Here is a 24,110-nt window from a genome sequence, read left to right on the forward strand (position 1 = left end):
TGCAACTGAAATAAGAAAGGCTCTGAAGCAGAGGTGTCAGGGATAAGATGGACCAGGGAAGGCTTTGCAAAAGGAGTGGGAAGCCAAGGGGGCGATTGTTAATGAGTGGGAAGTAAGACGCTGTTTCAGGTGTAGGGGACCGAAGGAGAAGGGAGCAGCAGCGAGATAGGACAAGGCACAGGGCCTGTAACAGGGAACGGAATGAAACACGTGGGAAGATGCAGGCAGTCAGAGGCATGCACCATGTAGAAGGCAAGGATGTGGTGTTGAGGTCCTGGCCCGGGGTGTGAAGCCAGCTGTGGGGCTTTAGAGGGTGGAGTTCACTGTACATGCAAACACGGTGCAGGAGAGAATCATCCAGACTCCATTCCCATGAGAGTTTGTCAAAAGCAGAAGCGGTCTTCAAACCAAAGGCCACTGCACCGGAGTGGGTGGGAAATAAGAAATGTCGCTCAGGGGCAGGTGATCGTGTTTGACTGAGGTCAAGCTGGACCTACTCCAGTCTCTGCAGCTCAGTTCTGTACTTAAGCCACTGGAAAGAGCTAATCCAGTTAATCATCCCACTGTATTGCTGGAATGGAGAAGAGAATTATCCTCCCTAATGCTGGAAAGGGACATGCTGAGATGGCTGCTCCCCAGCAGGGGTTTCTGACCGGGTGCAGCAGATTTCAGAGAAGCAGCTCCTCTCCAGTTACGGGAACCAGAGTTACAAATTTTGTTTTACCAGCACTCTTCATTCTCACAAACAGTTTATCTGATTGCAAATTACCAGACAGATGAGTTAACGGCTGCTAACAGCAACGGCCATCCCCTTCAAGACATGCCCATCACAAGGGTGGGAAAACTTTTTGGCCTGAGGGCCACATCGGGGAATAGAAATTATATGGCGGGCCATGAATGCTCACAAAATTGGGGTTGGGGTGTGGGAGGGGGTGAGGGCTCTGGTTATGGGTGCAGGCTCTAAGGTGGGCTGGGAATGAGAGGTTTGGGGTGCAGGGTGCACCGTGCTGGGATTGAGGGGTTTGGAGAGCAGGAGCGGGATCAGGGCTGGGGTAGGGGTTTGGGGAGAGGCTCAGGGTGCAGACTCTGAGTGGCGCTTACCTTAAGCAGCTCCCGGAAGCAGTGGCATGTCCTTTCTCTGGCTCCTATGCGTGGAGAGGCCCCTGATTCTGGGAGCTACGTGGTACGGCCCCCGATCCGGCACCCTGGCTGGAGCCCCGGAGTGGGGCCCCCCCAACGTGGCGCCCCAGTGGGAGCTCGTGGGCTGGCTTAAAACAGCTCACGGGCTGGATCCAGCCCATGGGCTAGTTTGCCCACCCTGGCCTATCAAAAGGATCTGTATTCCTGTTCTCTTGATGTATGAGAGGGAAGGGAAGGATGGCAACCCAGAAAACCCCACCATCAGAAAGAAAATCAGCCTAGGAAATCTCAAAGGAAAGAGACAAGATGCTCTGGCACCTATATGTTTCATGTATGCGTGGTGTGTATGCAGTCTGCACATAAGGATGGACTTGGTCTTACATTTAAATAGTGCCTTTTCGCCAGGAGCATGTCACATGTTCACTGCCCATAAGCCGAATAAGCACCATCTTGACTGACATTCCAGGGACCTCCAGAGCTAAAAGCCTGAGTGGCTCCAGCTTGCACTAAAGAGGACAGGCTCCATAGCTGGGGCTGTAGCAGACGCCTATCCCTGCAGATCGGGCACAGCGTGGTGTCCACACAGCAGCCACCTCCAGCATTTGAATAACACTGGTCGAACCAGCTGTTGGCAGCACACAGGAGAAGTGCTTTGACTCTGCTCTGCTGAAGCCATGTAATCTACAGTGATTTCTCCCTCTTGGGGACAGGAAGCCACAAACGTTGCAGCTGCAGCAGTTCAGCTGGGCCTGCTAACTCCATCCCATAATGCAGTGGCTGGTTACGAGATCATGTCCTCTGCAGCAATTATGTGCACTAGGGGCCAGTACTTTGGGGGTCCCAGAAGGCACTGTTAGGGGTGCTGTGCCTGGACGATGTCAAAAACACTTATGCAAGGGCAAGCGAGACTACTAGCCATTTCATCCAACGGATGTCCTTGCAACCACTTCCTAGCTCAGTGTAGGCACCTTCTGAGTTGCAACCACTTCTGGGGTGAAACTCAGCATCTGTTTAACAGCATACAATGAACCATTAAACAGCTAGGTTTGGGTGAGACAGGGATGTCCTTTCCAACTGAAAATGCAGGGGGGAAGCTGAAGTAGGCAGAGAGAAAATGGACCAGGATGTGGGTTAACAGCCCTCACTCTTGTGAAAAATGCTACGAGATCCCTTAAAAATCCAGACAGCCAGACACTAGTTTTACATCTCATCCCCTCTGCCCATTCCCACTGACATAGAATTGGGCCAGGACCTTCTGCCCAGTGGCTGGATAAGCACACACTCTCTCCAGTGACCTTGCAAGTGGAGGTTAATGCTAGTTCATTGATCAGACGGTGGAGACGCAACTGGGTGCAGGAGGGCTGAGTTCTTCCCTTACCATTTAAAAGGCTGCTTGTAACTATTCAATGACACTGCAAACCTCCCTCGCAGTTTCACAAGGACTCCCAATAGCATCTGCTTTCACTCCCGGCTCTGGAGAGCCAAACCTTTTTAGCCAGAGACAAGTGTTTTTCATTTGCAAGGGCCAGCAATGAACCCCGAGGGTGCAGTGCCTGGCAAAGAGTGTATGTCCTCCCTAACAGCACAGGAGAGAAACCCCTTCCTCCCCTTCCTACTGCAAGGTGGATAGGTCCATCTCAGTCTGCATCACCCACAGGTCTCGGTCCTTGTTTCAGGGCTGCACAGCGGGATCATTCCAATGAGAGTTTCAGTTGGGTGCACACATTGCAACAGCCTGGGAGGAACTGCGGTGAGGAAACCCTTCTTTTGTAACCCTCCCCTCTTGCTACTATCCCAGACGTTCAGGGGGGAGATGCCTTAGCAGCACTGTTTCCTCTCAAGTTCATTACACTGCTCAGCTTTAGGGGCCAGCTCTCTCCCTCTCCACTGTCAAACTGACTGATCCCTTGCTACAGATAATGTTCTCCTAAACGGCCAACTGGAGCCTGAGACCATAGGTACACTATGGATTTCTGCTGGAACAGTGAGGGCAGTCAGGGATGTGATGAGGTGTGATCCCTGATGGGCATAGCTGTGCCAGCAAAAGCCCCTAGTGTAGACTCAGTTATAAGCTGTGCTTTTACTGGTATAGCTTGTTTTGCTTGTGGAGGTGATTTTGCTAGACTGGAGCATCCACACTAGAAGCATTTTGTAGGTATAGTATATTGGTATTCTTACACTAGTAACACTTCGAGCGTAGACACTCCCCGAGTCTGCCAGCCTTCAGGAGTTTCAACCAAGTATTTGCTTCCTGTTGGGCTTAGACGATAGAGGGTTTCTCCCCTGCAACATGCTGGACTGGAATGATCGGTCAGACAGCTTTATTACCCCCTACATAGGCAGAATCTATTGGTGTTCTGCTTTGCAGTATCTGCAATATGCCCAGAAGCCAGTGCACCATAATTGAATATGGAAGAAATATAGAGGCAAACTGATTTTGGAAACTGTTTTCATCTTCGCGTTGAGGTGCCATGTGATAGGCAATAAAGCTTGTGATTGCAAAAGCAAGATCTGATGTAGCACAGCTCACAGGAGGTGCAAGAAGCTGTGGCATAAAACACAGACACCCATTTTCTCTCCATGAGCGGACAGCACCTTTCACTGGGTTCTTACAGAGGTCAAGTAACAAAACTCGCAGAAATCTCTTCTCTCTGCATGGGCAGAGAGGGTAACTTAAGAGTTTAGATAGTCCTTGTATCGGCTTCACCTTCCTTTGGAAGGTTCAAAAAATGCAATCCATCAAAATTGGTTTGAAAAGAAACACACAATGAAATAGAAATTCTTCAGTCATAGGCCAGCCACAATGCTGCGGTTTTCTCATTAAAAAAAGACTCCTAAATTAGAAACATGGAAAGCAGCAGCTTAAATATTTGAGGGACAGTTTTTTTAAAACTCAAAAAGTTTGAGCTAGTCATTGCATTTATGCACAAGAGCCTGGTTTTGCAGAGCTTTTCGGAAACATGGCTCAGATGGGGGACACAAGTACTTTAAATAAAGAATTTGACCTACTTTAAAATTACGATCACAGTGGTCAATACCCTCTAAACACACCTGCACCTTACAGCTGACCCTGCTCAGGGTTGCAAGGGAAGGTGCACGAACCCTCATGTGTATGCATGGAAGGGGCGAGGTCCTTGCTGGTCCTGAGTTTAGGGATCAGTTTAATCCTAGGCATGTGATCTCTCCATCCAGCCCAGAGTTCATTCAGGCAGCCTTTGCCATTGCATCTGGGCTCCTCCCAAAAGTAAGAGTGTGACGATGATATTAGACACCGTTATAAAGTATCTGATTTTACTGTATTTCTACCCAGAGATTGCACTGGTTACACACACGTAATTGTCCTTCTCCCACTCCCAAAATCCGGTAGCATGAATTTCGCATGAACTTTCTGGGACAGTGATTTTTGAATATGTATCGTCTGCTAGGGAAGATAAAACCTCCAGCACGTTCACATGTAGCTTGATCTCTGCCCTTCCTGATTCTTACCATAGATTTATGAGCTTCTTGATATTTTGCATCTCAGCTACCCTGTTCAATTTCTCTGAACAATTTCCACCACCAAAGCACAGATACTTAGCCAGACTCATGCAAACCACTCAAGAAAACCCAGGTCAAGAGACTGGTAGAGCACCCCAAAGAGAATGGCAATGGAAAGATCTGCTAAAATATACTGGCCAATACAGAGTAAAATACAGAGTAAGTATGAGCAACACCTTCAAGGGCCTATTCAGCACTTTCTGAAAATTAGACCCCCTTCCAGGCATCTCCAACTGGGATCCCAAAGTCACTTTTGAAATCTGGGCCACCTGGGTGTGCCCCAAACTAGAGCGTGTTGCATCAAATAGCAGAGCCCTCTGAAAGAGGGTTTTAAAGCAGCATTGAATGCATCCAAGGTAAATGAGATGCGACGGTTGAGTGACCTGAGTCGTCAGAGAAAACTGAACAGATCAACAAAAGTCACTTTAAAAGGGATTTTCTCCTTTAAAGAGAACCCAGTGCTAAAAACAATTCTCAGTAAATGTAAGTAGCAGCTTGTCTTCCTACCTCTTGGCTTGGTTATCCTGCCGGTGGGCCCACAGCCTTTCCTCACTCTTATCTTGATCAGTGGGCTGGAAATACATGAAAAGTTGAAAAAATTATTTCAACATGAGTCTTACTCACTTCTCCTTTTAACACGCGGGGCCAGCTAGGGAGGAGGCTGGGTTGAATGACTATACAAAACTCTGCCCTGCCTGCTACTATTTGACAAGTCATAAGGAAAAACCCAAGAGGGCTACAGCATAAAAACGGAAAGCAATTTCATCTTGCAATCATAACATACCCTTCTCCTCCTCTTCAGATTCTCTGAAATACTGCTGCTGTCCTTGGGCTCAAAGTCCCAGATATTGCATCACCTGATGCACCCTCCCAGCATCAGTCTCTCCAGGAGTGTATGTTCAGTGCATTCTGCTGGCTGCCACTCCTTGCCTTGAATGGGATGCAAATCAAATTCCTTTCTCTTCCACAACGCACCCCCTCTCTGGGCTGCTGTTAGCTACACACACAGTCAAGAGGAGTAGGAGCACAAAGATTATTGGTATCCTGCCTAGAAATATGAGAAAGCCTTCCATCCTGAGGGATCCCCAAACTGCTTCAACTATAGCAATGCAGAAAAGCAGCCACCTCTGGGCTGGATGACAAGAAACCCAGAACAGTATGTTGCCCCACACTTAGGGAATTTTGGACACCAGGGCAAACACCTACTCTTACAAGAAGTGCCAGGGACTTTTAATGCCAATGCAGGGCAGACAGGAGCTTTGTTTAAGCTCTCATCCTAAGACTACAGTGCCACACATTTTCACATATACAGGGAACCACGGTGCCGGGTGCATAGTTTTTACATTAAATGCTCCCAGTCAAAAGACAACATGCGATCACGTCTCCTCTGAGCCACAGAGATGCTGCGTTCCTGAAGATACGGGAATGGTTTTTACTGAACAAATTATGTCACTAAGGAGTTTCTCTCTTCGCCCTTTCCAACAACATGAATTTGATTGTGCCATTTATACCATAGATCAGCTGCACTTGGGCGCCTAGTATCGCACTGGACACGGACCCACTCCATAACCTCTGTACCAGGTCCGATTCCACGACCAGTTCAGAAATTCTTAGAGGTTCTCACAATAACCTTTTTGGCATGGCACAACATGCCAGGGAACAAGCTGTTCGAGCTTGGGCTGCATTACCTGGTAGGTCAGGACAGGATGTTCCACCACGAAGTGTCCTCCTCAGGACTGCGTGTTCCCGGGGCAATGAAGGGGTAAAACCCTTCCATCCTGAACATTATCCCAGCACTCCTCTGGAGAGAAGGGGGGGTTGAGACAAGCCCAACACAGCAATGATTAAAGAATTAATGGCGAGACCAGTGGTTTCTGACTCAGACCTTGCCTGATTTTTCCTTCCTCCTGCTAATTCTCCAGTTACTGCCCTGGATAATTTAGCCATGCTTCTTTTTAATTAGATTTAACGAGCTTTCAGTGGCCTCTGGCTTATGGAGGATGTTGTCCAGTTGGACATTTGTTCTGTTTGCAGTTCTCCTCAGAAACTTAAAATAACATTTTCTCTCTACTAATTTAATCTTTAATACATGTGGCAAAGTTATTTTTTCCCCTCCCTGTGCATTTCCCATTAAGATGAATTCAGCCGCAGTACCCTTTGTTTATTCACTTCCATATATTTGCAGTAGCACCATCCCTAACAGAACAGCTCAGGGAAACAGTCATTGTTTCACTGCTATTGGAGGGGCAGGAAAGGAGGCTTCAGAGTTCATAGGCCATTCCCTCACCAATTTCACACCATTCTAGAGCCCATCTTTAGACCTCAAAACACATCAGTGTCCCCTTAAGACCAAGTCAGATGCTTCTGAGAAAGGCAAGGTCAAGTGGTTTGAGCTCACATCTGGGATCCAGACTCAGCATGTTGCCTGGGCAACCAGGTATTTTACGTATTAATGTACCCAACATACCTACTATATGTGCCCAGGCACCATACATAAGATTATTGACCAGCTTCAATATTGAGAGACTCACCCCACAATCACCTCTTCCCCACACATGAGAGCCTGAGAAAAAGAATGGGCCCTGAAGAGCAGCAGACTTGGGCCAGTGGAGGAAGCACATTTCAGAGCCGAGACCTTACCAGTGGGCACTGTGGGTGACCACCCAGGGCAATGTGGTCAAGAGGCAAGGAACAGGGCAGGCCTGGGGTGCAAAGACATGGAAGGGAGCTCAGGTCAATGGGGGGCTGCGGGGAAGGCAGTGGGACCTGGGGACAATGGGTTGGGAGCCCAGGGAGACAGCAGATGCTAGGAGCGATGGGGGAACTCGGGGAGGCAGCGGGGCCAGGAGCACCAAAATACAAGTTCGTCCAGTGCACCATTTTCCCCAAGGCCGGCCCTATCAGCAGTCTCTGGATATAGAGATCAAGACACAGTGGGTATGTCTACACTGGAATAAAACACCCATGGCTGGCCCGGGTCAGAAAAGTCGGGCTTGCGTGGCTTGGGCTGTGGGGTTATAAATTGCGGTGCAGATGCCTAGACTCAGGCTGGAGCCTGGCATCTTCCCCCTTCGCGGGGTCCCACAGTCCAGGCTCCAGCCTGAGCCCTGACGTCTACACTGCAATTTTTAGCTCGGCAGCCCAAGGTCTATGAGCCCGACTCAGCTGACACATGCTCTGAGACTTGGTGCCACAGGTTTTTTTATCACAGTATAGACATATCCTCAGCCAGCCAGAACCCAGGCCTTACAGGGCTACCTGCACTGACCCACAGGAGAGAGTCTAAAGTTATCTTTGCATGGCATAAAGGGAAATTTTAGAAAGGTGGGGTTTTCCATACCAGATCATAGCTGGGAAAGGGCCAATACCTGTTGCTCAAGAGAGTAGCAATTCCTGCTGCTGCTTCAGTGAGAGCATCCTATTGCACAAGTGGCCAATTACTCAATGCTGCCCATGGAGACGGAGGTGGGTAGGGCGGAGTTCCTTCCTGACCCCCCCTCTCCCCAACGATCAGTTACATCCTAAAGCATGAGATTTGATCACCCCATTGGCTGGCCTAACTATACATCATTGCTCATACAATTTGTTAGAATATAGATATTCAGGCCTGTCTGTAAAGGCCTATACTCGAAGAATTTAGGTGTATTCTTATCATTTAGCTAGTTATAGAGGTATAAAAGAAAGAATCAAAATCACTGTCGGCCGGTGTAAGGGCCTTCTCTTATTGTGACAGCCTGAGGCCCTGTGCTTAGGCTAAGGCCTCTGGATAAGCAGCAGAGGCAGCCATAAGCTGGGAAGCGACAGGTCACATCCTCACATTCCAAACTGGTCACATTGAACAGCTTTTGGCTGTTAGGAATACAATCCTGTCCTGTTTCAGAGTAACAGTCGTGTTAGTCTGTATTCGCAAAAAGAAAAGGAGTACTTGTGACACCTTAGAGACTAACCAATTTATTTGAGCATAAGTTTTCGTGAGCTACAGCTCACTTCATCGGATGCACGGATGTAGCTCATGAAAGCTTATGCTCAAATAAATTGGTTAGTCTCTAAGGTGCCACAAGTACTCCTTTTCTTTTTGCAAATCCTGTCCTGATAATGCCTATCACCTCCAGAGAAAGAGAAGTGCTTAGAAGATGTAAAAGAAAACTTAGTTTGATAGCATCCTGTCTGGCAAGAACTCACTTATCAATAGCTGGGATCTGAAATCCGATGAAGTGAGCTGTAGCTCATGAAAGCTTATGCTCAAATAAATTTGTTAGTCTCTAAAGAGCCACAAGTACTCCTTTTCTTTTTGTCTCATTTCTTTGTTGTTCTATCACTGTAGTCCCCATTTCCCTATTGTTTGTCTGAATAATCTCTGTCTGATTCTGTGATTGTTTCTGTCTGCTGTATAATTAAGTTTGCTGGGTGTAAACTAATTAAGGTGGTAGGATATAATTGGTTAAATAATCATGTTACAATATGTTAGGATTGGTTAGTTAAATTTCAGTAAAATGACTGGTTAAGGTACAGCTAAGCAGAACTCAAGTTTTACTATATAGTCTGCAACCAATCAGGAAGAAAAAGGGGGGGAATGGGAACAGGGAATGGGGTTGGGGAAACTGGAATCATGTTTTGCTAAGAGGGTGAATGGGAACAGGGACACAGGCAAGGCTCTGTGGTGTCAGAGCTGGGAAGGGGGACACTGAGGAAGGAAACTGGAATCATGCTTGCTGGAAGTTCACCCCAATAAACATCTAATTGCTTGCACCTTTGGACTTCGGGTATTGTTGCTCTCTGTTCATGCAAGAAGGACCAAGGAAGTAAGCGGATGAAGGAATAAGCCCCTAACACAATTATCCAGCCCTTTTTCACATCCACCTATTAGCAGCAGCAGACATATTTAACCATATGACCTGCCACAGCAGCAAACAGATAGCATCAGAGCAAACGGAACTCTAATACCAACTTTGAGTGTAATCCCATGATCAGCCCAATGTAACATAACTGACTCACTCTAGTGAACGGAGCCGTGAGCATTGCCTAGCATGACAGCAACAGGAATGCATCCGATGAAGCGAGCTGTAGCTCACGAAAGCTCATGCTCAAATAAATTGGTTAGTCTCTAAGGTGCCACAAGTCCTCCTTTTCTTTTTGCGAATACAGACTGACACGGCGGTTACTCTGAAACCAGCAACAGGAGTGTTATTTGCCCCCCCCCCCAGACAGTTCATAGGTCTATATGCTCCACTATATGCACCCCCCCCCAACTTTAAAGGATATCATATAATCACATACAATGTTCTATATGATGACACAATTTTTTTCCCCTGAAATGATGCCCCTGGACTGCAAGCCGGACGACAATTTACAAAGCGGCCCCCCGGTTTCACATCCCCTCTTTTGAAAGCTTATGTGCATCTAGCCATTTAAAACCCACACCCCAGCATATCAGCCTCCTTCCACAGATTCAATCCAAGCCTCAAGCCTGGGAACTAGCCCTCAGTCCCAGTCAATTTTAACAAACACACCAATGCCCGCCCATTATCTCAAGCCCACACATGTATGTGCATGACACAAACCATTTTCCAACTGCTCTCTCTCTCAGGAAACTCAAAACATGCATCCAAACCACCAAACCCATTTACCTGAGGGGATCAGGAGAGATTCACTCACAGGGACACTCCCTGCAATGCCTGCCACTGAAATATTTCAGGCTGAACTTTGCCCCTTGCTGTCCCCATTTGCATTTACTAAGAGAGCCTGCTTCCCAGGCTGTGACTGCACAGGCCAGACCACCTCGATCACCAGGGACAAGATCAATGGCTTTTTTCCATTAGTTACTGAGTATAGGAAGGCAGGAAGCAACCCTGCAGGCACTGGAAGGAAAACTGCATGCTGGATATGAATGGGGTAGCTGGCGAGCCAGGCTTGTTCCACTGCAATCCCAGAGACAGAGTTACATGACTCAGCTGCTTCATCTGGAAGTAAATTAATGCAAAACGCAGATTTTATTACGATGAGTTCTGCTCATAGGATAACAACAGTGCATTTATTACGGTCTCAGCAGGACTGTGCGCATGCTGGGACTGGTCTGCCTTGCTTCCAGTGTTCCACTTTCTGAACAAAAACAAATGCCAGCATTTCAAACTGAGGGCCTGATCCAACTCCTGCGGACATCTGTCAGAGTTGGAATGGACCCTAAAGTAAAAGCATCAGCACTTACCAGAACCACTCAAATAGCAAGTGAGAACAGCAGTTCAGCCAGTTAGTTTCCCCATTCTCAATAACTGGAAGGTTTGTCTAGTCAACTAATAAGTACTATGGGGATGGGCTCATTAGAGATACCACAGATTAGTTCAGATGTCCACAGAACTAGAACAAGAGCAGTCGGCAAAACGCAGCAGCAGAGTTGTAGAAAGTTGTATATTTCAAAGGTGTTGGGAGAGAATTAATAAACAGTACCTGGAATTCTTGTAGTAGCAGTTTTCATCAGGTGATTGCAAAGCATTTTAGAAACATTAATTAAGCTTCACTACACCCAGTGAGGCAGGGAAAATATCCCCATATTAATGATAGGGAAACTGAGGCAAAGAGATTACGTGATTTACCCAATCTCAAATAGAGGATAAGCAATAGAGCCAGGTGAAGAACTCCTGACTTCTGGTCCTGTGCGCTAACCACTGATGCCTCTGTTATTGCTATCATCCCATTAGCACTTACAGACTTCAGGATCCAATAAGCTCCTAAAGTCTGTGGGGGGTTTTAAAAACCTTTTTATTGGTTCAGTAGGGCCAAAACCACCACATACAATACAAGACTGTCCAAATGACACATCACAATGGTATGATTTTAGGATCACAGGATGTCGACTTAGTGCTGGTTTAGAACTAATTAAAGATCCAACATGCTGAAACTAGATCTGGAGACATTAATTAATGCCATTTCCTAGCCCTCTGCTCTCACTTCCAAGCGGAGGCAGTGCTTCCACGCCACTTATCTCTACATCAGGTTCTTAACAATAAGACGAAACTTCTCCCTAGAGCTTTTTATCTGCGGATACCAAAGCGCTTTCCAAAGGAAAGTAAGATCATTACCCCCAATTTCCAGATGGGGTAACAAATACAGAGACGAAGTGTCTCACTCAAGGTCACGCAATAGCTCAGTGGCAGAATCAGGAATAGAAAATCCAGGTCTCCTGACTCCCAGTTTAGAGCCCCATCCACTAGACCACCCTGTCTCCCGCAGGCAGCTGCAAGGGTTCTTCTTGTGCCAGAATACTCAACATGGCTTCTCAGTAGCTCAATGGGGTTTGTAGATTTGGTGGCCACTTGGGTCGGGGACAGGGAGATTTATCAGTCTGCTGAGTTAGCAGCCATTTTAGAGCAAAGGGCTCTATCACTGGGTCTGTACAGTGTTCTCTATTTGTTCTACTCCTAGTGTGTAGAGACCAGGCTCTATTTCTATGTGGATTTCACTACAGAATCTGATGGATTCTGATTAAATCTGCCCCCAGTTAAACCCAGGCAGCTCCATTGAATTAAATATCCTGGTCCAAGCCTTGATCATCTCATGGCTCAGCTACTGCATCCTCTACATCTTGGGCCTTCCTCACACATGCTTCACAGCTCCCCAATCTATTCAAAACTGCTGCAAAAATCTTCTCGGCTATGACCATGATCCACCCCCCTCCCCGCTCCATAAATCCTTTCACTCACACCCTATTGCCCCTTCAATCAGATTCACATCTGTGCGAGGGCATGGTGAGAGGGAAGCGTATTTGTTCTCCAACCTATTGCAAGAGGAACTGCAACAAAAAGGGTTAGGGACCACTGATTTAGACAACTGATTTCAATTCTTCAGATTGAAAAGGTTTGTCCGGTCACAACTCGCTCCGGCCCCCTGGAGCGTATCCAGTTGTTAGCAGACAGGACTCTCTACCTGCTTATCTCAGAACCTCCACTGGACTGGACTGGGAAGGAGACACCTTCCCGCTCAGTTTTCAGATGTGAGCGCCTTTAGTGAGCTGGCAAAGGGCCCAAGGGAAGACACACTCACTTTCAGCACTGGATCCAGTTGTCAACAGAGCCTCGTGTCCGTATTTCTTCTCTGGGACACATCCAGCAGAGGCAGGATTAATCAGGGCTGTGGAGTCACACCATATGTACCAGAGCTGCTGGGAAAGTCCCAGGGGGCAGGAGCACAGGCAGCGCTGTACCCAACCATAAATTCCTTGGGATTTTCTGTGCTTGGGCAAAAGGAAATCACGGAAGGACATAAAAACCAAGTGTAGGATCCCTGCAGTACAAAGCACTCTGCTATAGCCATGGGAAGTGTTTTAGGGCATCTCCAAGGCTACACTCCGGGAAGCTAGCAGAAACTATTGCTGGCTTTGAAATTACTCATGACAAATGTAATCCATAAAACAGGATTTACCAGGATCTCATTGTGCTGTAAGATTCCCTTTCGTCTTGTGTCTCACTCCTCCCCATCTTCATCTCATTAGGGAAAAACCCGACAGCTAAGCAACCTCTGGTTCAAATTACATGTATAATACAGCCTGGTAGGCTGCCAAAGCTGAGTGTACAGTAGCTAGAGACTTGGGTTTGGAAGATGGTCATGTCAGTGGGTGGGTGAATATCAGGTGTGTTAAAGTGGCTTGTTTTCAGCTCATGGAAGGAAGGAAGAGGAGTAGGGCTGAGGCTGCTGGTTTCCTGCTATGGACCAGATCCTGAATGCCCTCAACTCCCATTCACTTCAGTGGGAGCTGGAGGTGTTCACCATCTCACAGCATTTGGCCTAAGTGAGCACACTGGTTCTTCAAGCTGGAGTTGACTATAAGTCACTGCATCCTAGAGAACGAAAGGGTGAAAACAGTCACCCCAGGAATTCAGGGTCCTCAAAGCCTGAGGAGACACTATGCTAATACTTCACTGGAATACTTTGTCACTCTACAGCACCTTCCATCCAAGGACCACAGAGTACTTTAATGAATGAATTTGGCCCAAGAAAGACCAATAGCACCTAAACAACGTAGGAGAATGAGACGTAGGCTCCTAAAGGACTCAAGAGCTCTGGAAAATGTTACCCATCATCTCCATTTTAGAAACAGGGAAGCTGAAGTCAAGACAGATTAAGTGACTCACCCAAGGCCACACAGGAAACTTATGGTAGAGCCAGGAATAGGATCCAAGTCTCCTGACCGCCAGCCCTGTGCTTTAAATGCAAGCCAATCCTTCCATCCCAATGCCTGTGGTGAGGCCAGCATGACACACAAATGCACAGGCACAAACACCGTCAAGCGAATTTATCTTTAATTCACAGTCTCAGCAAAACAAAAACTGCATTCCAAACTTTTTTTAAACATTAATATATTAATTCAACTTCAAAATAAATACTTTTTTTAAAATACCTATTTCTTTACATCACTGCAATTTTAACAGCAAATCTAGAAAAGTCAGTGCACAAAGAGCAGTAATATGACCTGTTAGCTAGAAAGCTTTCAGGAGATCAAACTAAAAGAAAACAGGAGGTGGGCCTTGTCTTTCGGGCACGTTGCATGCAGTAAACTTCAGCAAGCTTCCTTAGCACATGATCTTTCTGCACACTTGCTTGGAAGAACTGTGCACTGCTCTCCCAAAGGAAATCTACAAATCTGATTTATATATGTCTGCAGGATTCTCCCACAGCTGGTTACTGATCAGTCTCACAGAGGTTCCAAGTACGACAGTGACTGCTACTGAAATCGATATAAAAATGACATTATGGAACAAGCATGCTTGAATCTCTAATGGAGCTGAAAAGCCCATGTGAAAGTGCAAGATTAGTGTTATTTATCATTAAATTCTGGGAGCACTAACCAACAGTACTAATCATCGGTCCAGTGATGAAAAAAAGGAATGTTCTTAAGCCGTGCTACATTGCTTTCTCCTGGATAACCAGCACTGAAGGGCTAGTTCCAAAAATTAAATCCAGCCGCAAGTGAACACATTGTTCTACATACTTCTGCTTGGAGTGCCATTGCTATAGTGATGGGAGGTGATTTACAACTGTTGCTAACTCGGAAAGACCAGACTGGCATGTGACCGTTCATCACAGAGCTCAAATCAGCTTGAGTATGCCAAACAAGCCAGGACGTTCAGGAATCAAATCTGTTCTGAAGTGTTGGAGGAGGGCCTCCTGTCAGCGACTAGACAGACGCTGGCTTTGTAACTCGGCACTCCAGAGACCAGGAATCTCAGCACTTGTGTTTCCTTCTGTTGAAGGAAATCTAGGAAACGCAGCCCTCTCGGGGTCAGATTCTGATCTCCCTCCTGGAAAAATGAGCAGTAATGAATTTGATGACTTTACAATGAAGTTAAAACCAACATGAGCGAAGAATCAGGCCCTCAGTCTTTCCAGGGTGCAACAAGACAGTCTTCAGTAACCCACAGGGAATGAAACATAGAACAGAGTCATCATCAGTCTCCGACTCCTTCCCACATGCTCCCAGTTATACTAGCAGAAGAGGATGCAACTGGGAACCATTTTGTGTGGGGTGGGTGGAAGGGGGAACCTCACAACCTCAGGAAAGCAGAGTATGATGATGTTTCATCTCCACCCGGTAAGGGGAAAAATGCTCTCCCATCCAAGTCAAAACAACACACACAATTCCCAAATCCTTCCAGGGTGGAATTTATACAATTATTTCCACACCCACCTCAACTGAACAGTCTAATCACAGCAGTAAGACGCATCACTGGTCAGAAAGTGCAGCTTGCGTTATTGGAAAGGAAAAAATAACCAAGGTGCATTAATGACTAAAAAAGGAATGGTCAGGATTACTGATCTAAGACCCACGTGTCTGTCTTACTGGGAAAGAGACAGCAGGACATTCTAATGCCCCAACAGACCCAAGGTATACGTAGGTGCCACTACACAGCCTTGTAAGGCAAGTCAAACATTTCCTCAAAAGATAAAACCTGACTGAACCAAGATAGGATGCAACAGTGCACTTTGTGGGGGTACAGCAATATTTCAGGTGTCCCTGCTGAGGGAAGTTTCCTAAGCACCGGACAGAAGTGCAATATGTATCAGTTTCCTTCTGAAGCCCAGAGCTCCCTCTGCAGCCTCCCTCATGCAATTATGGAGCAGATGAAAGCTAGATGAGATGTGCCAGGCTGAAGGGAATTCTCCAGAGTTAAGACACGTCTTGTTTCAGTGTTAGGGATGTTAGCTTTAAAATTGGAACAGTCACCTCATTCAAAAGAGGACTATATTAAGTGTACTGGTGGAGAAGGGATGCAAGGGAAACTGTAATGGATAGTCTAGCTATCACTGGGCACAGGGAAAGCAGGAATTTGACAGCAGGGAGTGACAAACCCTCAGGGTTGCAAGTGATAGTCCAGAACATTTTAAATCTCTTCCTTCACTGTGTGTGTGTGTATCTACCTGCCTCGAGGGACGACTATGCCTCCTTAAAGCTGTACACCCCACCCCAAGATTCAGCTAGAAGGAAAATAAGGAAGCAATGCATCATGGAGAGGTTCCTTTTCAGCTTATTGGGTCTTCTTGTCCTCTGGTGGGAAGTAAGGAGGAGGGGGAGGCTGATCCTAAAATAGAGGAGGGGAAAAATATGTAAGGAACATAAATTCACAGCTAGGAAATCAATTAGTTCAAACAAACCCTGCTTCTCCAACAGGAACAATGGCTGTTAACACAATCAATATTGCTGCTTTTAACCCTCTACTACCCGTACATGATCACTATCCAGATTATCAAAAAAAAAAAGGAGTACTTGTGGCACCTTAGAGACTAACCAATTTATTAGAGCATAAGCTTTCGTGAGCTACAGCTCACTTCCTCAGATGCATATCGTGGAAACTGCAGCAGGCTTTATATATATATGATATAAAGCCTGCTGCAGTTTCCACGATATGCATCTGAGGAAGTGAGCTGTAGCTCACGAAAGCTTATGCTCTAATAAATTGGTTAGTCTCTAAGGTGCCACAAGTACTCCTTTTCTTTTTGCGAATACAGACTAACACGGCTGTTACTCTGAAACCTATCCAGATTATGAACATTTAATCTAATTTCATGTGAAATTTACCAGTGGCCCATTCCCCCTAGGGTGACTCTGCCCCCCTTCATACATGCAACATACAGGTGTTTATTATGTGAAACTTACTGTGGGCATGTAGACATTATGAGGGTTGACTGGACTGTAATAAGCACTGGCAGCAGCTTCTGCAGCCTTCGCTTCAGCTATTGCAAGCAAACACAGGTTAAAGATTAGGTGACAATGCAGGGAACTTCTATCATTAAATAAAAGCCCAGCATGTTTCTGCCTACCAGGTATTAGGCCAACCCTCAGTTCTGTACCCACCTGATCTACAAAGTGGCAACACCACCACAAAGCTACCTAGTTAGTGGGACCCCTTCAAATGGCAGAGGGTGAAGAATCGAGTCACTATAGTATTGCCCAGTTAGAAACCAGGGAGATCAGCAGGTCCTGTGGGACTCAGCACTGAAGGAGCTATGATATCCTGCCACATCAGCTTGCAGATGCCATCTGGGTTTTGCTCTGTCCATGGAACAAATGCTAACAGCTGCTTTTGAAGACCAGCCGATCACAGGCAATGCTCCAAAGATGTTTTGCAATAGAAAAATGACGCTTTAATAGCAGCTGTGGGAAACTCACTCCTTAGAAAAAGCTAATCCACAAGAACAGCCTGGATTGTGCGGCTGCCCCGGACTCTGAAGTCTTGTGTTCAGCCCCATGGACCCACCACCTTTCCAAGTGACAGTCCTGAGCTGAATAGCTATGGATTCAGATTCAAGAGGTGTGCTACACTCACCCCTTCCCCTACCCCCAATTCCTTTAAAGACAAGAGATCCAGTAGTATTAAACATCTCACTTATTTAGCATTCGCTTCATGTGATGTTAGTGTTTGTTCTGCATGAATGTAGTGATTTCACATGGAAGAACTTGAGAAAATGTCCCAAATCACTTTGAGAAACCTCATTTAATTGAAACTACAAGTCTGAGTTTTGTGACCCATTTCTATTATATGCCTCCCATCCAATTTCATCGATTAGGGAAGTATGGGGCAGGTCAGATGGAAGCTGGGCAGCTGAGATTAACAAGGTTTGTTCTGCTTAGTCCTCTGGCTTTCTGATGGGATGTGGCAAACAATGCTAGAGCTGTGCCAAACAAATGCTGCTTAACTCTATGGATTTCTACCATGCTTCACTCATTGTTCCATTTCACCGAATGACAGTCAGACTGATTCCTATTGACCTGCTGCCGTTGAAAGCTCTCCTTTATAAGAGCATTTGTATTCTGAAAAGCGTTCTGTTCTCACAGAGACCTTCTTACTCATCAAATCTACTCCTACATATATCAGAGTCAGATCTACTGACTAATACAAGCTTTGATACTGCTGGGTTTTTTTTTTTACTCCTGTTAGCCCTGCAGAATGAACATCACTATTGGAAAACAAACTGGATTCTCTTCCGGCTCATACAGAAACAGAATTGATCCAACTGCAGAATATTTGTTGACGATGAACTTGCTGGAAAGACCCCAGGTTGGCCATCACACTGAATTGAGTTTGTAAGACTGGCAGTTAGGAAAAAAATATATTTAAACTTGTAAATGGAGCAGGTTTGCTCTGAAATCACCAAGAGATGATGAACATGAAACCCTGATTATGCCAATTTTAGAATGTTACTTTTCAGAGGAGAATCCCTTTTTAATGCTTTTGCTCATATTCATTATGTTCTATAGACAACTATTTGCTGTACATTTCTACATGGCTATCGTAGAGAGAAGAGAAATGATACTGGAATGTAGTAGATCAACTCGTTCTCAGTGACTGATGTTACTAACACTGCAGAGGTTCTGCTCTAACCCGCGGGACATACTTCTCACCTGCAGGAGTGGAAGGAAGGTCTGGGCCACTGACTGGAGGCTCCATGGGCCCAGGATAAGGAGGTGGTGGAGGCTGCATGTAACCCATGGCTCCATCCATCATGGGGGGACCAGGGTAAAACTCTGCTTGGAAAGAAAGAGAATGAAAATACTGTAGGAACAGCTCCTTTGGGCCAGCCATGGACCATATACAGCCAAAACAAGTCTGAAAACCAAATACCATTAAATAAGCTCAGTTGCTTAAATTGCATAAGGCGCTGAACCAAACCTGAAAACAATCCAGACATTAGCTCCAAACATACATCCACGTTCCCCTCTTCCTTAACCTGCTTTTAAATTTGGTCACTGGGAAGATTTCTTTATTCAGTTTGCAGACTCACCAGGAGGTGGTGGTGGGTAGGGGTACCCTGGCGGAGGGGGACCGTACACCCCATTGGCTGCAGGTGGCGCAAAGGCGTAAGCTCCATTCGGCATGTAGGAATAACCATATGCTCCATTGGGAGCTTCTCCTCTAGAGGCTGTGAAAACAAAAGCAAATTGATTCTACCAGATCCACAAGGACTGAATCAAGGTCAGGACAGATCCGACCTCTTCACAGCAGTAAATCAGACAAACTCAAGAGTCGAGTACAATAGGCCAAGCAGATCTACAGCTGACCAGATGAGTAATATTAATGATTTAAAAAAGGCAAATTAATTCCAGCTACTGCCTGAAATTCAAAAATATTTTAATCCATCCTGCCATAGCTTATTCTAAGGAGGACACACGCACCACATGCTTGTTAACAAGCCCATACAAAAAAGCCAGCTCCCCCTCTACCATTACCTGATTTAGCCTTGTTAAAAGTGAAACTACAGTACCTTGAGATGCCACTTGCAGCATACGCTGTCCAAACTCAATAGCACCCCCAGCTGAAAAAGTCATTTTGAACGTTAAGGATCCTTCCCAGCCACCTACAGAGGAGAAAATAAATCAGTTGAAAGAGGAGAATCTTTTTAAATGTTATTTAGTCTCCCTGCTATGAGGCAAGTGTTGTGGTCCATCTATATAGATTCCCTCACATGCAACACTAAAGCACTTTAGCTTTGTCTCAAATACCTTAAAAGCCTGCAGGTAAAAGGATAGGATCGTCATAATTATGCTCTAATTAGAAAAATACATGTTGGCCATGGGTGTTTCAGGTCAAGGGGTACCTGAAGTTGGAGCATCAATCAGAGGTTGATGAAGTTATGTGCCCAAGAGTCCAAGCACCACATCAGAGAGGAATCAGTGTCAGTGACGGAACACGAAAATTAAATTACTTTGTGAACTAAACCCGAGATGCTTGTGTGTTATAGTGACATTCCTATTAAAAGGGAACTCCTCTGGGAAAGACTCATACAGATTTTAGGCAAATCCTTTTGCCTTTTACATGGTTTTCAGAGTTTGTTCTCACTGTGTGCACCCCCTTACAGGCTGGTTTGTCCTATTTGATCCAATGCTGATTTCCAGGATCACAGACTGTTGGGTCATAAGCACGGGATTATGACTTCAGTGTCAGAGCAAGCAAAAGAAATTGAGCTGGGGATATGAGAGAGGTTGTTAAATTACAGGTTTCCAGTAATAGTGAAAGGAGGAACAAAAGAAGTACTGGGTAAATATGTTTTATTTGTACAAGTACTTTCCCCCTCTTCTCCAGGTTCGCTCGAGTATGTAAGTCCCCCTTTAAAAACAGCTTCCCCAATTTCAAGACTGCCTCTTCCCTTTCAAGCCTGAAATACAACATGTAATGCCCATTTATTTAGTTTCCTGTTAAAATAAAGTGACATAAGATTGTTTTTACTACTAAGACGTGTTGTGGCAATAATACAACCTTTCCTTGAGCTACAGAAGAGATTTGTGATGGACAACTGTTTCTGGTTACTTGTCTGAAAGTGAATCTGGATTTAGGAAGAAGCAGAGAAGTTTAGCAAAGAATCATCTGGACAGGGATTGAAGAGGTTATCTCAACAGGCCATAGCTTATTGACATCCCTTAGAACTTTGTTGACATGACCTCTCTGTTATGAGACACTTAAGGATGTTTCATCAAGGAGATCATTTGGCCGATTGAACTTGAACATTCAGAACAGAGAGTGGAAATGAGATCAGTTTCTGAAACAGACCAATTCATTGTAACTGGACAGGGAGAAAGGGAAGGGAGACACAATTTTGGTTACAGTTTTTAAAGAAATACATTTTAATAGTATTGGATAACACCCAGTTTAGCTCAATGCATAAACTTGATGTTTCTCTGAATCTGATGCTATGTAACTATCTTAGCATTACTGTAACCAAAAAATACATACCTCCTGTCTCTGCTTTCACTGTCCCCTTGATATAATTTGCTCCAAAGACAGGCTGTTTAATCTCACAATCTTTTATCAAATAAAAGGGCATCATGAAAGACTGCATAGGATCCTTTCCCTTGGACACAAAGATAACCTGCAGGGGAAAGGAGCAAAGTCATAGTAAGCGACATTCAAAACAAGCATGAAGCATAGAGACAATTTACTGTGAGAAAATGGAGCTCAATGTGCTGAAACTGCTTCCCATGTCTGGAGCTTTACATCTGCCCTGCAGGTCACAAGATCTCGAGAACAGCAGCAAGATGCCTGAAAGCTGAGGCTATGAGGCAATAATGTGAAGTGCCTTCTAGAAGCATGCACAAGCTATGATCTCTCTCCTCCTGATTTCTAGTCAGCTTGCTGCTCTCCAGATGGTTATGATTATTAGTTTAACTGATGCATTAAGCATTTGCTTTTCAGCTCCTGAGGATCCCTGGCAGGCTACATAGCTGTCTGCGGGAACTAATCAGTATTTATGTCTTTTGACAAAGGATTTACAATGCATTCATAATGCTGCTGAGGTCCAAAGATCATCCATTTTCAAGGGCTGCTAGATTAACCATACTTTCAGGAACCAGGAAGGTTTCTCTCTATTTAAAGTCTCTGATCCCATTATGAAAACTACTTACTCTAAATGGAGTCAAGAAGACACTTCCTTTCTTGGTCCCTTTGAAGGCATCTGGCATGTGTTCCATATCACTGAATGCAATTTCTATGTGGTCATAGGTCATCAAAATACTACAAGCAAACAAAGGAAAGAAGAGGCCCATTATTAGGACTTGATCCAGAGGAGCAGTTTGTGTACAATTTAATGGCCTATATCGGGGTGGGCAAACTATGGCCCAGGGCCTAATCCAGCCCTTAAGCTCCCACCAGGGAGTGGGGTCTGGGACTTGTCCCGCTCCAGCTGGGAAGTGAGGTCAGGGGCTTGCCCCACTCTGTGCGGCTCCAGGAAGCAGTGGCATGTCCCCACTCTGGCTCCTATGTGTAGGGGCAGCTAGGGAGCTCCACATGCTGCTCCCGCCCCAAGCGCTGCCCCTACAGCTCCCACTGGCCGGGAACTGCAGCCAATGGGAGCTGCAGGGGAGGTGCCTGCGGACAGGGTAGCGCACAGAGCCGCCTGGCTGCACATCCGCATAGGAGCCGGAGGGAGGACATGCTGCTGCTTCTGGAAGCTGCTTGAGGCAAGCACCGCCTGGAGCCTGCACCCTGACACTCTCCTGTTCTCCAACCCCCTGCTCTGATCCCCCTCCCACCCTCCGAACCTCTCGATCCCAACCCGGAGTACCCTCCTGCACCTCGAGTTCCTCATTTTTGGCCCCATCCCAGAACCCACACCCCCAGCCGGAGCCCTCACCCTAACTCCCAATTTTGTGAGCATTCATGGCCCACCATACAATTTCCATACCCAGATATGGCCCTCAGGCCAAAAAGTTTACCTACCCCGGCCTATATAAAGTGAGTTGATGACTTCAATCCAATACTTAGTAGACAAGTGTCCCTATCACAAAAGACACTACCACAATTGGCTCCTTTTTTGGCAGTTTCTGGGCTTGTCAATGTACAGTTTTTGGATGGATTTAGCTATTCTGATTTAGAAACTTGTAAGTTAAATCAGTGCAACTCCTAGAGTGGATGCAGTTATACGTCCTTTATACTGGTACAACTGTGCCCATGCTAGCAGGGGGTTACCTCGATTAAACTATACTTGTGTGAGATCCCATTCCTAACTGAAGCAGTGAAATCTATGTGTAGAACAGGCCTCAGCAGAGAAATCTGCACAAAAACTGAGTATTGGACAGGCGCCATGAAGAGTGAACTACCCTGCTGTGGCAGAACAGGGTGCTTGCTCTCCAGGTCAGAAAGGCACAACATCCACGAGCAAAACAACAAAAGCAGAAGGAAAGAGCAACTTTCGAGGAGCAGGAGATTGCTGAACGGCAGAGAGGAGTAACACAGACCTAATTCCCACTGGAGCCTCAGTTCTCCCAGAGACCAGGTGGAGAGGCGGTGGGAGATGGATGCTGCCTGGGGTCCAGGCCTCTGGCACGACGCGATCCACCCAGGACACAGCACAACAGCCGGAGCAAATCTGCCCTGCCGGCGGGGGCAGCAGAGTAGGACGGGCAGGAGCAGTCCCAGGGGGTGCAGGCTCTGCAAGGAGCGAGAGCGGAGCTGGGGCTCCCCCGCCTCCACTCCTGGTGCTGCCCAAAGGTCGCCGTGGCCGCCCGTGAGCTCCCACCTCTGCGGCACAAAGACCGGGGCAAGGGGGGGACGATCCTGGGCACGCGGGCAGCTATCCCCAGGCGGGGCCGCCCCCGCGAAATGGCGGACAGGTGACACCCCTCGGGCCCGTGGCAGGGGGCTAGCGGGGGCCAGGCTGCCATGGGGGGGGAGGGGGCTGTCGAGCGACGCGGCGCTTGCTCCCAGGGTGGGGGGGCCCTGGTCTCACCCAGCCGCGCGGGGGGGAGGGGAGGACCACGTGACCCAAGCCCCTCCCCCTTCGAGCTGCCCACTGGTAGCGGCCCCCCCGCCTCTTTTTCCTGGCGTGGGGGGGGGAGGGCTCTCACCTCTCGCTGTTATTGACGATCACGCCGCCCCCCTCCGAGTGGTTCCTGTTCAGCGCCATGGCCTCCGCGGCGCAGTCCCGGGCCTCCCGCTGCGGCCGGACAGGGACCAAGGGATGAGACACTGCGCCTGCGCAGCGAGGGAGCACCGGGGTGGGATGTGCGCGGAAACCGAATCGCCCGGCATGCAAAGCGGCACGGCACGAAGGCGGGAGCGTGGCATGCTGGGAGCTTTAGTTCCCAGGGGTCCCTTAGAGATGGAGTGTTGCATGCTGGGATCTGTAGTTCCCGTGAGCCCCTTAGAGGTGAAGTGTTGCATGCTGGGACCTGTAGTTACCATGGCTCCCTCTGCGATGGGCGATTGCATGTAGTCTCCATGGTCTGCTCCAAGGGACGTGGAGCATGGCATGGACTGTAGCAGGTGGCTTTAGGCTGGCCTTCTGCTTCCCCATCTGCAGTGGGCCTGCTATGTTCCCCAAGGCTGCCGATGGGGTGGGGCTGCATGGGGTCTTGCACTCTTAGGGGGAAGGTGCTTCTCAAGGGTACGGCCCTTGCGGAGTGCCCTGTAGTTTGTAGGAGTCCTGTCCATCCAAATGGGCTGGGACCTCCC

At 47.0% G+C, this 24,110-nt stretch overlaps 2 protein-coding genes across 6 annotated transcripts in view; both read right to left on the reverse strand.

Moving 5' to 3' along the window:
* The window catches only part of UNC13D (unc-13 homolog D), a 57,644-nt gene extending 47,161 nt beyond the window's left edge, over positions 1-10,483 (reverse strand). Inside the window, exons 1-3 of one of the 4 annotated variants that reach the window (XM_073312091.2) lie at positions 10,305-10,483; positions 6,366-6,478; positions 5,185-5,249 (exon numbers count right to left, since the gene is read on the reverse strand). The gene's annotated coding sequence lies outside the window, so the exon portion shown is untranslated. Of the gene's footprint in view, positions 1-5,184; positions 5,250-5,461; positions 5,651-6,365; positions 6,479-10,304 lie in introns of those variants that run through there. The other 3 variants (XM_073312089.2, XM_073312090.2, XM_073312092.2) reach the window with 3 other exon arrangements.
* A 3,470-nt stretch (positions 10,484-13,953) lies between these two features.
* Positions 13,954-23,703, reverse strand: WBP2 (WW domain binding protein 2). Of its 2 annotated transcripts, XM_073310292.2 has the most exons (8): positions 23,504-23,701; positions 21,563-21,671; positions 20,895-21,030; positions 19,429-19,521; positions 18,949-19,086; positions 18,569-18,691; positions 16,823-16,899; positions 13,954-16,247 (listed from the first exon to the last, which is right to left on the reverse strand). In XM_073310292.2, exons 1-8 carry the CDS (start codon positions 23,560-23,562, stop codon positions 16,194-16,196), a joined length of 789 nt encoding a protein of 262 aa, XP_073166393.1. In that variant the 5' UTR covers positions 23,563-23,701; the 3' UTR covers positions 13,954-16,193. The 2 variants fall into 2 exon arrangements, with proteins under 2 accessions (XP_073166393.1, XP_073166394.1); XM_073310293.2 differs by lacking the exon at positions 16,823-16,899 and having other exon boundaries at positions 23,504-23,703.
* Positions 23,704-24,110: the final 407 nt, after the last annotated feature.

The sequence above is a fragment of the Lepidochelys kempii genome, chromosome 14 (assembly GCF_965140285.1).
Source record: "Lepidochelys kempii isolate rLepKem1 chromosome 14, rLepKem1.hap1, whole genome shotgun sequence".
Classification (NCBI taxonomy): Eukaryota; Metazoa; Chordata; order Testudines; family Cheloniidae; genus Lepidochelys; species Lepidochelys kempii.